The sequence below is a fragment of the Aythya ferina genome (genome assembly GCF_964211825.1).
Source record: "Aythya ferina genome assembly, chromosome: 8".
Classification (NCBI taxonomy): Eukaryota; Metazoa; Chordata; class Aves; order Anseriformes; family Anatidae; genus Aythya; species Aythya ferina.
Genome location: NC_140304.1, coordinates 28,418,957 through 28,435,104, shown reverse-complemented (window position 1 = coordinate 28,435,104; position 16,148 = coordinate 28,418,957). Strand labels below are relative to the sequence as shown.

Here is a 16,148-nt window from a genome sequence, read left to right as displayed (position 1 = left end):
ATTTTATTTTATTTTATTTTATTTTATTTTATTTTATTTTATTTTATTTTATTTTATTTTATTTTATTTTAATTTTTTATAGGGTGCTGGCTGAAAGAGCAAATGCACACGGATGCCCCGAGCGCACGCACGAGCCACTGAGCATCTCTAAGCAGGATGAAGCGAGGTGGAAGAGACAGAGATACGGGTGGAAGGGCACCGAGAAGGCTGAGGGGCAGCGTGGGCACGGGATGTGTGCTTCTCCCCCAGCAGCATCGCTCCACGGGGACGTGGCCGGCTGATGGGGACGTGCACAGGAAAATGAGGAGGGGAAAGAAGCAGAGGGGAGGCAGCAGGCGCCGCACTCTCCACCTCCCGCTGCCCCTGGTCTCCCTGAAGCAGCCCAGATTTCGGCTCCTGGCCCTCCTTCGGTCCCAGCAGGGCTGCTGGCTGCATTTTCCCCAGCCAGCCCCTTTATTCTTCGCTGCACTTTTTATTGCACAGCTCTTGCTTCGAAAGGCCTGGATCGGTGCTGGTGGGCACCTGAGCGACGCACGGCACCGCGCCATGCACCACCTCGGAGCCACCACCACCCTTTGGTGTCACACGACGCCAAACTAAGAGCTCCCCAGGGGGTTTATTAAAAATACAAAGCCTTCCCAGCATGCTGCTACCCGAACAGGACCCGCAGCCCCCGGAGATCAGGACAGCCCCCGCGCCTCCACCCAGAGTCCGTCCCCGCGCTCCATCAGGCGCCGCGGCCGCTGATGTTCTCGTAGCTGGGCGGTGGCGTCGCCCGCGGCTCCCCGGGGTGCTGGGCCTCCAGCCAGGAGGGGCTGGGGCGGAACAGGGCGCCGTCGGAGGAGCTGCGGCGGCGGCCACCGCCCTGCCAGCGCTCGTCCTCCTGCAGGTAGTGGTACAGCGGCGCCGCCCGCTCCTCCTTCCTCGCCGCCGGCTGCAGCAGGGCCGGGGCGCCGTGGGCAGGTCTGCAGCTCAGGGCTTCTTCGTAGGTGGGGATGGCGCTGGAGTCCCAGGAGCTGGGAGGGGAGGAGAAGACACCCGGCAGTGCACCACGTTAGCTGGAGCGTCCCTGCGCCCACCGGTTGGAGCGTCCCGGCTCCCTGTCACCTGGAGCATCCTCCAGCCCCATCAGACGAGCCCTGAGCCCGGGGCTGTGTGTGCTTGGAGACAAGCGGAGACCGTGCCAGGTGCTGCCTGGCAGCAGGAGGACAAGGAGCCACGTGGGAGGAACCATCGGTGAGACCTTGCAACGAGGCAGCATCACCCCGTTCCCACTGAGCTCTCACCCAAGAAGAGGAGATGCAGCCAGGCAAGCTGCCACCTCCGGCACCAGGGCTACAGCTACACGTCAGGCTGGCTGTGAGGCAGCGAGGCGCTGGCTTTCAGCCCCCATTCCACACCCACAGGCAGAAGAGCATCCCCACCACCTTCCTAACCCCTCCTGCAGCCCCAAAAGCACCCCCAAAAAGCCCAGAGGCTGCCTGGAGCCGGGCAGCACGTTGCCAGTTTGGTGCGGTCCCACCCCACCCCGTGCCCTCCCAAGCCCTCCGTGCACCAGCCCCGCTGCTGCCGCTTCCAGCTGAACAAACACGGCGTGTGTACAGGGAAAACCTCCCCAAAACCTTTGCCCTGCGCAGCACTGGCAGTTTGGAGGGGGCTGATTCTCCCCGTGCGGGATGCCAGGGCATGCACCGTGGCATTTTCTGCTGGCTCTGGCTGTCACAGCGCCAGCGGTGCCGGGGCGATGCCACCCCACCGGCACAGGAATCAAACTGGGAACAAAGTGGTGCAAAGCCCGACAAGGCACCCGGAGCACCTCCCACCTCACCCCTGGGGTCTGGTGGGCACCGAAAGCCCCCGAGAAGCAGGATTGCTGCCTCCTGCCCCGACAGGACAATTGTGGCTTTACGTTTTTACACTTTCTTTCAGCCTTTTTTGTTTCCCGATTCATCCCAGATGCACGGGGGGGGGGACCCGCGGCACCCACCTGCAGTGCCACTTCTCCAGGGGCTCGGCGGTGAAGTACTGCAGGTCCCGGGGGAAGTGGTACTGGTAGCGCCGGGACACCACCCTGGCGTTGGCCTTGACGGACCAGAGCAGCCCGAAGAGCAGGAGGATGCCGCCGATGCCGCAGCAGAAGAAGCTGACGGAGCGCAGCAGCGCGTTGGAGGAGCTGGGCACCGCCTGAGCCTCGCGGGGAGGCAGGAGGCGAGCCCCGGTGCCGGCTGAGGAGCCCACCTCGCCGTCGCTCCACCAGGCGAAGCACAGCGTCCCCGTCACCAGCAGCACGGCCCCGGTGATGGTGACGCCGTAGCGCAGCGAGGCGGCTGCCATCCTTCGGGTTTCAGCGCGGCAGGGAGGGGAGAAGAGCGAGGCAGCGCATGAGACGCCGCGTCCTGAAACACAAGGAAGGGCTGGAGAGGGGCAAGGCAGGGTGGGGTGTCCTCCTCAGCTGCTCGCCACCCGCCAGCAGGAGGGGTTTTTCCACCATCTCCCGTTGGGATCCCTCGTGCAGAGGGAAGACAGCCGCCCCCTTGGACCTAAAAACCTTGCCCATAAAAATGTTTTGCAGGAATGACCCGGCGCTCCCATCCCGGCAGATGAAAATCGCAGCCGGGGGAGCTCAGGGGGCAGCCCTGGGGCCGTGCATAGTTCTTGTCTTTGGGGTATTTTTTTTCCAGACTTCCTCGCAGCCTCGGAAAAACGCCAGCTGGGTCTCGGATCAAAGCAAGGCTTAGGAGAAGGGTTAGGGGAGGGACATCAATTTCAGATGTCACCGCTCCAGAATTATCAGCGCGTGTTTTCTCGTCTCAGGCTGGACACAAACCAGCCCTGCGGTGCCAGGAGGTGCCCAGCATCGCTGCTTGAAGCCCCCAGCCCCAGAGACCTCAGGGAAGGTGGCCAAGGGCCACCCCTGGGACCAAGGAGCGAGGGACCCCGAGGAGCGACCCCATGGAGCCCCCAGCAGCTGCTCCCCTCTGCCACCCGGCACGGGGCACGGCTGGGAGCAGGAACCAGTCCCCGTCTGCGTTAAAAGCCAGGAATCTGCTGGGCACGAGCTCAGCCCTCGCAGAGGGCACGACCTGCCGCTGACGTGGGTGCTCCTGCTATGCCAGGCAGCGGGGCCGAGGCCACAAAGCACTGAGAAAAAGAAGCTCTGGCTGACCCCCGTTATCAGATGGGCTCGCTCCACGGAAAGCCGAATTACTTGGTAGTGAAAGAAACCCCGTCTGATCCGATCTACCGCTAATGAAGGACTCCGAGGAGAAAGGGGGAGCTCGGAAAGTCACAGGAGGACCTCACGGGACAGGGGGCACAAGGACGCTCCTGACCTGTGGGTGCCTTTGAGAGCTCTGCGTTTTCCTGGAGATTTTCCACCCAATGTCATTTGGAAAAAATAAGAATAAAAAGCCCCAGAACCCCCCCCAAGTGAAGCTCCTGATCCAACTGCGTGGAAATTACAGGTCCCTGCAAGCCAGAAGCCTGGACTGGAGCATCACCAAGTGCTGAAGTGCCCCGGTCAGCACCCTCTTGGGGTCGGTGCGGGGAGCTTTGGGGGATGCTATGGGGAATTTTCTGGCCCCCACACTGCGCACATCTGGGAGTGAGGGGGAGGCAGAAGGCGGAGGGAGAGCCTCTGGAAGGTGGCAGAGTGACAGCTGGAGAACAAAGCCTTCTCTCCTGACACAAGCAGCGCGGGGAGCAGCGCCGAAAGCTCCCCCAGCCCACCCGGCACGTGCTCCCATGCGGGGGCAGCTCCCCCGTGCTGCCATCGCCAACGTCCCCTTGCCAAAACCTTTCCTGGACCCCATGGGGTTGGCACGGCTCTCCCGGGCATCATCCAAAGCCCTTTGAATAACACGTGAGGTTTTTTATTCTAAAGGAAGAGGCCAGAGGAGCGCGGGTGGGTGCGAGGTGTGCGCCGGGGCAGGAGGCAGCACCCGGCACATCGGGTCTCCTGCTGCACATCTCCTGCCCAGGCTCCCAGGAGGGGCTGCCCCTCCGAAAACAGCCAAGTGCCTCCTTCCAAGCCCACGTCCCCACCTCCCAAGCTGCGTTTTGCTCTGCCCCATCTCCTTGACCCGCTCCTCAACAGGCTTTCCTGGGAAAAAATAAAAAAATAAAAAAAAAAAAGGTCTGCACGTTGAGCTCCCAGGCAGATAGGAAGGTTAATAGTTTGCATAGTTCCAGGGAGATGCTGAGAATAGCAGCCCCCATATAAAGTTATGCAGATGGTGATTCATAGGGGCTACTGAGCATTACTCAGAAAAACACTCTTCTCCGGAGACGCAAGAAATGAGAAGAGTTTTTGAATCCCTCCCAGCGCCCGCAAGCAGAAATCCAGCTCCTGGGTGCCCTTCCACCTGCAGCTGCACATGGATGGGACAGGAGGAGCACCACCGGGACACGCCGAGGCACGGGTGTGTAATTAGGGCTCCTTTCTGCCTCTCTCGGACTTTGCTGTGCTGCCGCTGGCATTAGGTAGGGGCTGGACTGCCCCAAAGCGTTGAGCTGAATAAGTTTTTGAGAGCATCTGCGTGGTCCTGGTGATATCCCACAGGCAGTGCAGGTGGGATGGGGTAGGGTGGGGTGGGGTGGGATGGGATGGGATGGGATGGGATGGGATGGGATGGGATGGGATGGGATGGGATGGGATGGGATGGGATGGGATGGAATGGGATGGGATGGGATGGGACAAGACAGAATGGGATGGGACATGGGGATGGGATGGGTTAGGATGGGACGGGATGGGATGGGATGGGATGGGATGGGATGGGATGGGATGGGATGGGATGGGATGGGACGGGACGGGACGGGATGCCCTGACCCTACCCGCAGCCCCCCGGAGCACCGCACGCCTCCATCTCCCGGTGTCCCGAGCCCTCCCCGCCCCGCAGCATGGGAACTGCGGGTCCCCCGCTGCTGCCCCCCGCTGTCCCCCCCGGTCCCCCCGGACTCACCCCGCTGCCGCCAGCCCCGCTCCGGCCGCCCGGCGGCTCCCGCGGAGCTCGGCCCCGGGGCGGGGCGGGGGGCGGGCGGGGCGCGGGCGGGACCCCCCCCCCCGGGATGCTCCCGGCCCGGGGGAGGGAGGGGTGAAAGGAGGGAGGGGTGGGAATGGGAAGGGGGAAAGGGGAAAGGGGGGAAGGAAGGGGGAAGGGGAAAAAGAAAGAGAAAGAAAAAAAGGAAAAAATGAAGGAAAAAAGGAGAAAGGGGAAAAAAAAAAAAAAAAAGGAAAAAAGGAAAAAGGAAAAAAGGAAAAAAGGAAAAAAGGAAAAAAGGAAAGGCACTGCCCTCCTCCCGAAAAAGATAAAATTTAAAGAAAAAAAAAAAGAAAGAAAAAAAAAAAGAAAAGAAAAAAGGAAAGCAAGAGGAAAAGAGGGAAAAATGAAGAAAAGAAAAGAAAAGAAAAGAAAAGAAAAGAAAAGAAAAGAAAAGAAAAGAAAAGAAAAGAAAAGAAAAGAAAAGAAAAGAAAAGAAAAGAAAAGAAAAGAAAAGAAAAGAAAAGAAAAGAAAAGAAAAGAAAAGAAAAAAGGAAAAGAAAAAAAAAGGAAGCAAAAGCAAAAAAAAAGAGAAAGGTGAAAAGGGGAAAGGAAAAGAAGGAAAAAAAGGAAAATCAAATGCACAAAAGAAAGAGGAGCAAGGGAAAAGAAAACAGAAAAATGTAAAGCAAAAGAAAAAAAAAAGAAAGAAAGAAAGAAAGAGGAACAAATTAAAAGGAAAAAAAAAAGGAAAAAAAATGGAAAAGGAAGAGAAATAAAAGAGGAGAAAAAGGGAAAGGAAAAAAGGAAAACAAAAAAAAAAGAAAAGGAAAATCAAAAAATAAGAAGGAAAAAGAGGGGGGGGGGAGAAGAAAAAGAAAAAAAAAAAAAAAAAAAAGGTAAAGGAAAAAAGGAAAAGGAAAAAAGGAAACATCTGCCCAAACACAGAGTATTGTGGTTTTTATGGCAGACTCCTGAGGGGCCAATGTCAAGGTCTGCTGGGGGGTGTCAGGGTTTGAGGGCCGGTAAGGCTGGGGCTGTCAGTGTGCTGGCCTCGGTGTGTGTTGGGTGGGTTTGCACAGTGCTGCGTGTGCGTCTGAGTGCGGTGAGCACAGACACCGGTGGTCCCTGGGGTGCAGGAGTTGGGGAACCTGGAGAGAGAGCTCCAAGCTGCGGAGAGGAGTATTATATATCACTCATATAATAATACTTATCAGTATTGCTTTTCCCCTATACACAAAACACAGCACATACCAGTACCTATGAAGAAAATCAACTCTATCCCAGCCAAAACCAGTACGGTGGGACACCCACACTGTGGCACAGGGGGATCCCCACCGCTTGGTGACCCCTTCAGTTCTCATCTCCCTGTCAGACGCCAATACTTCCCCTCTCCCCTGTTCCAGCGGGATCTTTTTGCCCTGCAGCAATCGTGGGTATATCTGGATTTTAAACAAGCTGAGTGTGCTCTGATCTAAGGTGCAGGATGAGCTGTATGACTGGCAGCTGGCTTTGTGCATGCTTCCTAATCACCCAGGTGGAGGCAAATTTCATTAAGGGCTGTCACGCTGCTCCCTGCTATTGCTGTGCACCCTCACAGATTCATTGCGCTGCTCCCGAGCTACAGCTGCACCTCACTGGCAGATGAAGACATTTCTATGGATACATCTGCACCAGGCTGCTGTTCCTGCGCTGCCTGCAGCCCCTCATCTTGCTGGTTCAAAAGAGCTCCAGGTTTATCTGCATGGGCTGTAGGGGCTGATGCAAAGCCCCGTCACGTAATTCACATCTGCTGGTAGCCACTCTGGCTGGCTGAACATGTGTGGGTACGTGGCTCTTTCTGCTTGTAGACACAGAATAGTTTTCTAAAAGGTGGCAGAGAAACAGAGGTATGAGGAGGGCAGGACAGAGCTCAGCCCCAGAGGACACCTGGATTCCTCTGCCACAGGCACCTGTATCAGCGCCTGCCGTCCGTGAGCAACGCGGGCGCCGTGAATCACCAGCTCCCATATCAAAGCACAATGACACATGTTCTTCTGCTTGTCACCTGCTCGGTATTATTTTTAACTGAGATTTGGTTAACAGGTTTCTGAAGCACTCCCAGGCAGCGGTTGTACAGGGCTCTGCATGCATGGGACTGCAGGGAGGCAAGGTAAGAGAGGCCACTCCGTGCCGAAGCACTGCTCCTCCAGCCCCACAACCAGCTGGGATCTTCCATCGTTCCCTGAGTAGGGCAGACACAAACCCAAATCAGACAGGCTAGAGGCCAGACATGCTGAGGGTGCCCGTGACACAAGTGGCAGAGAGCTGGCACCTCTTGGATGGCCTTGGCCCCTCGACATCTTCCCTCTCCTTCCTGCTGGTGCTCGAGGTGCTGCAGCACAGCTGGGTAAGGGCACAAAGGGATTCTCCATAATAAAGGCAGAATCTCTGGGCAATATATGCAAAACATCCCGTGCACGGTGAGAACACGGTGGAGAAAACAAGAAGATATAAAAGACAGCTTCAGCCCCTGCAAGAACAGGAACAAAGAGGAACAGAGAAAGCGAGATTGTTCCTGTAATTGCCTCCCCCAGGTAAGGCTGCCGTGCCCAATCCTCGTGCTGCTGCAGCAGCACGGCTCTCCCTCCCGCTGCTCGGGGAGAGTGCTGCTGCTTGATCCACCACATCTAGCTCACATGTAAAATGGTGTATTTCGCTGTACAGTCAGGCTAAATAAGCCAGAATTTTCAATACATTTCAATTATCAGCCCCACGAGCTGGGGTGAGGCTGCCAGGCCCTCATATCAGGCCAGGAGTGTCCACACCGTGGGCCAGGCCGCAGGCCTCCACCCGTGCCATGCACCCAAACACCTTCTGCCCATACAGGGAGGAAGGTCTGGGCTCTCTACATGCAATAATTCCTCAACATAACACTGCCTTCTCATAGAGGGGACACTAAAAGCTGCTGCCAAGGCCTCAGGGGATGCATGAGGTGCCCATAGGCGGCCCGGCAGAGCGGGGTGCAGCCTGCCGAGCTGCTGTGCCCTACAGCTTGCAGATGGGAAGGCGTTCCTACACCCAGCACGCGTACAGCAAGGGAGAGACCTCCTGCTGTTTATCTCTGCCTTAATTTGCATCTTCTTAAAATGCCTAATTATATGTGTTTGTTGATATACTGGCTTAGGCGCTCCCGCTTAATCCAGTAAGTAAATCTTAGCACGGAAAATATTTGTCCTACTTCCTGAAATCACGCAATTTTCACCTGTGACCTTAGGTTTATTTGGGGTTCAACCTGCAACTGTCCATAGCTCTCTCTTTGGTGGTTTCTGAAGTGGTTTCTGCACTGGCAAAGTCCATCATCTAGCAAGGCTCTGGCCCCCAAACCTGTGTGTTTGGAGCCTGTAATGCACTAACAGGACTGCAATGGTCCTAACCAGAAGTTTGCAAAGCTGCACCACACTGAGGAACATGGTTGTGGTGGGAAGTCCTGGAAAAGGAAGAGTCCCGATAATCTCATCCACAGAAGGATTTATGGATGAGCAATGGTCTGAAATTCCTTCTGTTCTTCATTCAGAACTTGAATTATCACAGCAGCACCAGGAAAGTGTGCGGCCCTCTGCTGGTGCTGTTGTAGGTAAGTGGGCATGTCGAAGCTGTGGGATCCCTGTAAGGGAAATTTCCATCTTGCAAACATGGTAAGATGGTAAGAGCTTCCTAGGAATATATCTTTCCACAAAGAAATGGTGGAAAAATCTAGAAACCTACAAAGGATTTTAGATTTGCCTGAAAAGGGGTAGGCGAAGGAAATCGTTGAATCCTGATGTTCCTGATAAATTCTTGGTCAGGCAAAGCTTTTCTTGAACTGCTGGAATTTTTCCCATAGGGAGGCCCCACACACTCTGCACATTTCAGGTCTGAGCTCCTTTTTCTGGGAAGAGGCACAGCAGTTAGGCTAACACACATGCGACCCATCACCCAGCGTGCTTTACATGCTGCAGAAGTTGCAGCTCTGATGGAGTATCAGCTGATATTGGGCTCATGGTGAAAAAAAAAAAAAAAAAAAAAAAAACACCAATTTGCAGTCCTGGAAACCCCACAACCATGCCTGAGGCTGGCCATGAGCACAGCTATTTCACCTGAGCAGAGAAGGCATCAAAGGTCTGCAGTGGCTGCTAAATCACGGCAAGTATTAGCTTTGTGTCACGTAGTGAATATATGAGGCTGAAGCTTCTCTGCTTCCTTGATTAAAATGCTAATGTTCAACATAGCAGCAAACACGTACAACCAAAGACAAAACTGGCTAACTTTGCTTTCAGCGGAGCTCCAGCAAATGCAGCACTACACGAGGGATGAGCTCCAGCTACACGGACATTCCCAAGAGCCCTGTGAAGTCTGAATGTCTCCCAGCACTCAGCCATTACAGCAGACTCCAGGGAGCCAGTAATAGGCTTTTTCTTTTATTTTTTCTTTTATTTTTCTTTCTTTTTTCTTTTTTTTTTTTTTTCTTTTTCAGCACAGAAATGCAAAAGAGAAGCTTAAAAGCAGCATTAATTACAATTTTTTAGGAAATCTATAGAACAGCCATCTAGCTCTTCTGGCTGCCACAGTGTGTGAAGACCTCAACACCCACTAAAACCAGTCCCAGATGCTCCACAGCTGCTCTCCTTGCCCAGTGCCTCCTGCACTACCTCACCTTCTGGCCTGGTGTCGAGCTGCCTACAAGCACTGCTGGCGCTGGTGTGATGAGCTGTGTGGTTGCAGAGGGAATATCACGCCACCAGTGAATGCTGAAAAACTCGTGTTGTAGCCATGGTGGCCTGAGGAGATAAGCAAGGTATGGCTGAAAGGAGAGGGAACACCTTTTATCAGTGTGAGGGATATATGCTTAGATAAAAACAGGTCTGCAGGTCTGACTATTTGTGTCAGTGCCTGGTAGTCTGAGGACTACAAGGAGCAAGACCTTTGGGAAAGGTGCTATGTTTCTTCCACAAGTGTAGGCAGTAGATGCTTTGTTTGGCTCTCTTTTCTTCATGTTGCATGGTCTCCGTTGCAAACAGCAAAGATCACCCTCTTCCATCCAGCAGCACTGGTGCTGCTCCAGCTGTACTGCTGTGCCCATGAGCTTGTCTGCTGCCTTCAGAGCCTGCCCGCAGCCTTGTCTGTTGACCTAGTAAAACCTAAGCTTTCTCCCTGAACACCTTGCCTCGCTTTTTACCTGGAGCATTTACATCTTCTTACCTACCTGTGTTTCTAGGTAACTGCAGAAAAAATTTAAAGCCCACAAAAATGATAGCTTAGGAAGTAAAGGGCTGCAACTTCTCCATAATGGCATTAAATGTGTCAGAGCCAGACTGAGCAAGGGAAGGTCCCCCCAGAAAGTGGCATCCCTGAGCTGGAGATGTGCCATCCCTGATGGAGCTCAGGGGCTTCCCTGCTCCATCTCCGTATGAAGCCTTCCAGGACTTTGAGAGTTAACCTCCCTCCCCGAAACATACCCTGTCCTTTCCTTAGCTAGTCTGGCTGCTCATCTTTTTGAAAGAGTGTAGTTTCACTTCCCTGGAGGTGTAAATACCGCTGTGCCAGGAAACTGTCAGCTCTCTCTGGACAGAAGGCTCTCCTCCTCCGGTGATTCACTGTGCCACCCCCAGCACAATACGCCTCAAGCCAGCCCTGTCATTGGCATTAGTCTGGATGTGGACAAACACCTCAATGCAATGAAGTTCAGAGCTTACCGCAGGTTCTCAGTTGGTATTAGAGATAATGGTAATTAATCGCTCAGGGAGGACAATGGTTTATTGCTGGCTGATCATTTTTTCTTAAGGGTTTTGTAAAAATAAATGGGCCTCGCTGTGGATGGAGAGGGCAGAAAGAGACAGAGAACGGCTGCATGAGTCCACAGCTCAGTATGCTAGACTTGAGAAGTGAGTCCAGGCTTTAACACAGGCTGGAGACAGCCCTCTTCCCAAAATCTCCTGCTTCCTCCTGCTCAGCTTCACAGCCCTGGGAGCTGCTTCACAACGTGGGCTGTGACAAAAGCACATCTGCAATCAAAAGAAGATGAGCAACTGAGAGGGAAGTGAAATGGCTTAACAGATACCAGTAATCAGCTTCTGACCTGGCTCTATCCTGAGTTCTCTAATGAAAAAAGGGCTTTTGTGGCCCATCAGCACAATGCTGAACTATACTAAATCTGCCTCCATTTATCCTTGATAAGACTAATACAGTTCCTTATTATTGGAACAATGGTATATTCTTGTCACCCTTAATTACTAACTTATCTGTCTATGATGGCTTCGCTTATAAAAAGGATATGCGAGGTAACTATAATAGCTATACAATCCTTATATAGCCAACATTTTCAACTGTTGGTTTCAGCTTCCTTTTCCATCTTTTGCTTTCCATAAAACATTTCCATTTTTCTTTCGCCTAGGTAAGTAAACCCGAAGGTCTAGATCCTACACTGAGCTGCAGTTTGATGTTTTTGGAGCGCGGCCTGGAGTTTTAGCACTTTACATCATCTGGGAGTGGGCCCATAAAATGTTGAAATAAATGAAAGCAGACAGGTGACTGAGTGACAGCACCAGACGGGGAGAACAGCAACAGCCAAGGCAGCAAAAGTCTTCGCTTTATTTGGAGGAAAAGGGCCCACAAGTACATCCAACACTAGGAGGCTAAACACACGTGCTGGGAGCTGAGAACAGGAGAAAAATTTGGCCTTAACAGTAAAATATCTTGCAGTGTTTTCCTCTGAAAGCCTTCATCGTCACATTAGCCCTGACTGCTTTCTGCACGTTCCCACAGCGCTTGCCCCTGCGGGCAGGAGGAGGCTGGAGGCCAGTGGTGGAAGAGGCTCCCCCAAACCTGCCCCCTACCAGCTGTGGTCCTCAGCTGCCTTCACAAAAAATTCACCTTGGGCATCTTGGAGGCCACGGGCACTCGTGTCTGATGTATCATGAGCTTCTCCAGCTGCTTCTCCGGCTCACCCTCAGGCACCCGCGTGCCCAGTGGGCCACAAAGCCAGCTGGAGGTTCACCAGCACTGCCCGATGGCCACCTCTCCTCCACCGCTCACACCCAAGGAGCGTCGTGGCCCCTCAGGTGTGTCTTGCAGTTCCAGAGCTGGACCCCCAGCTCCTTCAGCAACCCCCACCACCACACAGCCACCTTGTCACAGCCCTTTCGGTTTTGAGGCTGAGGACACCGGCCCTGGTGACAACAAAGGCAGGGCTGAATTCCTTTCCCAGCCCAGCTCTCTGTTTTGCTAAGTGATTCTTTTTATAAATCCCAGGCAGAGTATCTTTTCACAGGCAGTTGTAAAGCTGGATTTAATGCGTGTTAGAGACAATACGCGAGAGCTCTCACAAGTTCTGTGGCACATTTTTTCGGCTGCTCTGTGAACGCGTTGACCAGTAGCTGACCTTGCTTCCTACCACAGCACATGGCCGCCGAAGGCCCTATCCCACCATTTGCTCATGTCCCAGATTTCTCCCCCTACATCTGATTCCTCCCAGGACGACTGGGCCCTCAGAGGACAAGGGGAATGCCAGGAAGAAGGAGCAATGTCAACCTGAAGTCTAGGTGTGCAGAGCAGGCCAGGCTACAGCCACCTGAAGACCCTACCCCAATTCTTCCATCGCCATCACAGGTGTCAGACAAGATCTTCCACATTACATTCAACCCACCTACACCTCAAACAGCCTAATCACCCTGAAGGTCTAAGCCTTCACACGGGATTTCACTTTCCCTGAGATGTACTCAGCAGTTTATAAAGCAACTACAATCCCGTTGTCCCTTTTTGATGGGCTTTCCAACAGCCACCACAGTTGCTGCCCTCTTCCTCCTCGAGTCATCAAGCATCTCTTCTCCCTCACCTGAAATATGAGTGAAATGTAAGATAAACCACGTTCTTCCCATCGACCCTCTAAAGAGAAGGTTTTCTAAGGTGCAGCACGTAGGTTTGATGAATCAAACATCAGTAGAAAATGGGCCCTTATGTCTCCTTTTGTCTTGAAATCTCCTGTGCCCTACTGGGCCTCCCAAATGCACATCCAGGTGGAGTAAGTTCACGTGGAGCCACTCCAGTTCCTAAATCCCTGCTCTTTAGAAAGGATGGACCAGCTGTTTCCCATTTCCACCTACTCTGTCTAAAGGGTTTAGTGCTCTTTGCCCTGGAAACTGCCCCCAGCCCTGTGTGTGGCTGTCAGGTATAAGGTGGGGTTCATGCCTCCCATCCCAGACAGCCCTGAGAAAGGCACGTTTCCCTCACACAGAGCACTGCCCAGACCAGGCTGGCTTTCAATTTTGCTTTAAAAAAGTGCCATAAAGTGACTTTGTTCTTTCAGAAGTCATGCAGCACTGCGAGTCATCCCTCTGGAATATTCTGGCATTTGTTCTGATACCATCAGTCTATAAAACAGCTGATAATTTTCTCCTGTATTTTTTTTTCCTGAATGCCCTGAGGCTGAAATTTGACATTTTTCTTCATTTACGGGATGAAAGAAAGCTGCTCAGGACTTGTTCAGCCCATAACCCAAAGAGCACGTGTCAGCCTGCTGGTGTCACACAGCAAGCCCCACTGCAGCTACGTCCTCCGACAGACTTTTTATTCAAGGCGACTGCAAATACTTTGGTTTTCTCAGTAGAGGGAGCTTCTCACATACCAGTTTGAGCACCACAGCGGTCGAGCCCTTTGAAACCACGTCCCATTTCTGACTGTACAACCCTGTGCCAAACAAGCATGCAGGAAACGTGGTGGTAGGTGATTAGGGAAATGTACTCCTAGCCCCTAATAACCACGGGCTAGTTTATTTATTGAATTAAGGCTTGCAGCCTTTCCAAAATTCCCATGCAGTTTTCATAGGCATTGCTGTTAAAATGCCCATCCTTTCGATGTACCACCCAGCAGCAGCTCCGTGGCAGCCAGTACCAGGGCTAAGTGAGATCGCATGAAAAAAGGGCTTTCTCACTGTTTTCAATGCCTTTCTCTGCTTCCACTGAATGCCTCTTGATACTTTTCTTATGGAGACAGAAGTTATCAGCCTACTTTCTTCTGCAGCTCCAATGCTCTGCACACTATTATCATGTCCCTTTAGCTGTCTCCTTAGAAAAATAGCTGCATCTTTTAATTCTTTGTCCAAAAGCCTTTGCATAGTCATTGCTAAGCCCTGCTTTTGTAGTGAACAAAGTCCTGCCGGAGCAATCTGTGATGAGCTCTCACCGAGGAGAGGGGTGACCCCGCGCAGCCGGTGAGAAGCCCCTGCTCTGCTCCCTGCACCCCGCCCTCACAAGTGGCTGAACTCCATCAGAGAGCTGATCCGGGCAGGAAAAGATGAATTTAAAAAACAGTTTAACTCTTCAGTCAGATGGGTTCTCCAACCTGTTGTACAGAGTGACAGCAGAAGCATTTGTACTGCACAGCATGCCCAGAACAGCGTGAGTGGGCGGCAGGGATGGCAGGCGAGGGAGGGCGAGGAGGAAGGGAAGAGGACTGCTTTTTTAAGAAGCAGCAACAGCTTAAGCACACATGAAATGGTAATTGAAGAGAATTGGGGTTTTAATCTTACAGAAGATACCGGGGGAATCTCAGCTTTTCAGACCATATTTGTAGATGGTGTTTTGCTAAGCCGACATCGGTTGTTGGATGATGTTTTGCTCGCGCCTAAAATAGCTAAAACTGAAAAATATCAGCCTTAAAAAAATCTCCCTCCCCTTCCCTCCTGATTCCTGCATCTTCTGTGCTTGGCATCGGTATGTACATAGGCAATTTCGCTGTGATCTTAACAATGATTCATTTCTCTATTCCAAAGCACGTTTTCGCACTGCAGTCTTCAAGCTCACCTGCTCCCTTCCCGCTGCCTAGGGCCTTACAAAAACAAGAGCAGAGCACGGAAAACGTTATAAACGCTTTTAATGGATCTCCATAAACAAACAAACAAACAAATAAATTAATAAATAATTTCAAAGTAGTATTTACACCAAAGGTATAAATATCTCCTTATGAATAAATGATGCTGTTACCCAATAAGCCCTGCACTTGACCACTCTCAGATCAAGCACAATTATTTAGCTCCTTCACGGAGGTTAAAATAACCTCTCCTACAGCACGGGAAACTTCTTTGTCATGCATAATTCCAGCCAGCAGGGAAATGGGTAAACAAAAGGAGATAACATCAGTTCAGGTACAAGAAGGAAAAGCACCAGCGTAGTACAGCCTGGCCACGAATGCAATCAATGCAATTTGCGAATAAAGTCAGGCTGGAAAATCGGGAGACCACCTCAAAACGTCGGAGCAGTGAAGCCGCAGATGAGTTTTTTTGATAAAAGCAGGGGGAAAAAAGAACGAGCAAGGCCCAGAACGGCGGCTCCCTGTTTTCTGAAGGAGACACAAGGTGTGGCTGCTGAGCTTTGAACCCTGCTGCTCTTGTCACCCGACGGACCTGTGCCCTGTCCCCTAATGACACCAGCCCCTGACCCACGGGGGTCCCAGACCCTCAGACCCCATGGGTGCCCCCACCTGGAGCCCCCACCCCAGCCTCGCCCCGCTGGGGGTGCCCCTGCCCCAGGTCCTGTCCCCGTGAGGGTGCCCCCAGCCTGCCCCCTCCCCACTCCTGATCTCCCAAGGGTGCCCCCACTTGGGTGCCCCCACTGCATCCCCCAGCCCATCCCTGTGCCCCCAGGGTGCCCCCACCCCAGGACCCCCATCCCCAACCCCAACCCCATCCTCATCCTCATCCCCATCCCCATCCCTGTCCCCGTCCCTGTGCCCGTGCCCGTCCCTGTCTCTGTCCCTGTCCCCCCAGGGTGCCCCCACCCAAGGGTGCCCCCTCCCCTCCCCCTCCCCTGGGGTGCCCCCTCCCCAAGCCCCGCCCCCTCCCCTTAGCCCCGCCCCCAACCCCGCCCCTCCCCACTCCCCCCCCCCGCCCCTCCCCCGGGGTGTTCCCGGTCCCGCCTCTCCGCGCGCCGACCACCTCCCGCCCCCTCCCAACCAATCACCGCCCCCCGCGCCTGGTCCGATCTCCCCGCAGCGCCCTCATTGGCCGCTCCCCTCCCCTCTCCTCAGGGCGGCGGCCAATGGCGGCGCGGGGCGGGCGCGCGCGGAGGGAGGGGGTGGGCGGCAGCGGCGCCGGGTCCTAGCGCCGGGGTGCGGCGGGAACCGGGAACCGGAGGGAGCGGGGTAGGAGGGGGGGCG

General features: G+C 53.5%; 1 protein-coding gene across 2 annotated transcripts; it reads right to left on the bottom strand.

The window, feature by feature from the left end:
- Window positions 1-597: 597 nt before the first annotated feature.
- Window positions 598-4,981, bottom strand: TMEM61 (transmembrane protein 61). Of its 2 annotated transcripts, none has more exons than XM_084528099.1 (3): window positions 4,962-4,981; window positions 1,988-2,396; window positions 598-1,016 (listed from the first exon to the last, which is right to left on the bottom strand). In XM_084528099.1, the coding sequence occupies exons 2-3, from the start codon at window positions 2,332-2,334 to the stop codon at window positions 728-730; spliced, it is 636 nt and encodes a 211-aa protein (XP_084384225.1). In that variant the 5' UTR covers window positions 2,335-2,396; window positions 4,962-4,981; the 3' UTR covers window positions 598-727. The 2 variants fall into 2 exon arrangements, with proteins under 2 accessions (XP_084384225.1, XP_084384226.1); XM_084528100.1 differs by lacking the exon at window positions 4,962-4,981 and adding an exon at window positions 4,045-4,082.
- Window positions 4,982-16,148: the final 11,167 nt, after the last annotated feature.

Coding starts and splice junctions, on each gene's coding strand:
- TMEM61 (XM_084528099.1), bottom strand. CDS start 2,334: ATGGCAGCCGCCTCGCTGCGCTACGGCGTCACCATCACCGGGGCCGTG. Junction 1,017..1,987: donor CTGGAGAAGTGGCACTGCAG/GTGGGTGCCGCG, acceptor CTCCCCTCCCAG/CTCCTGGGACTCCAGCGCCA.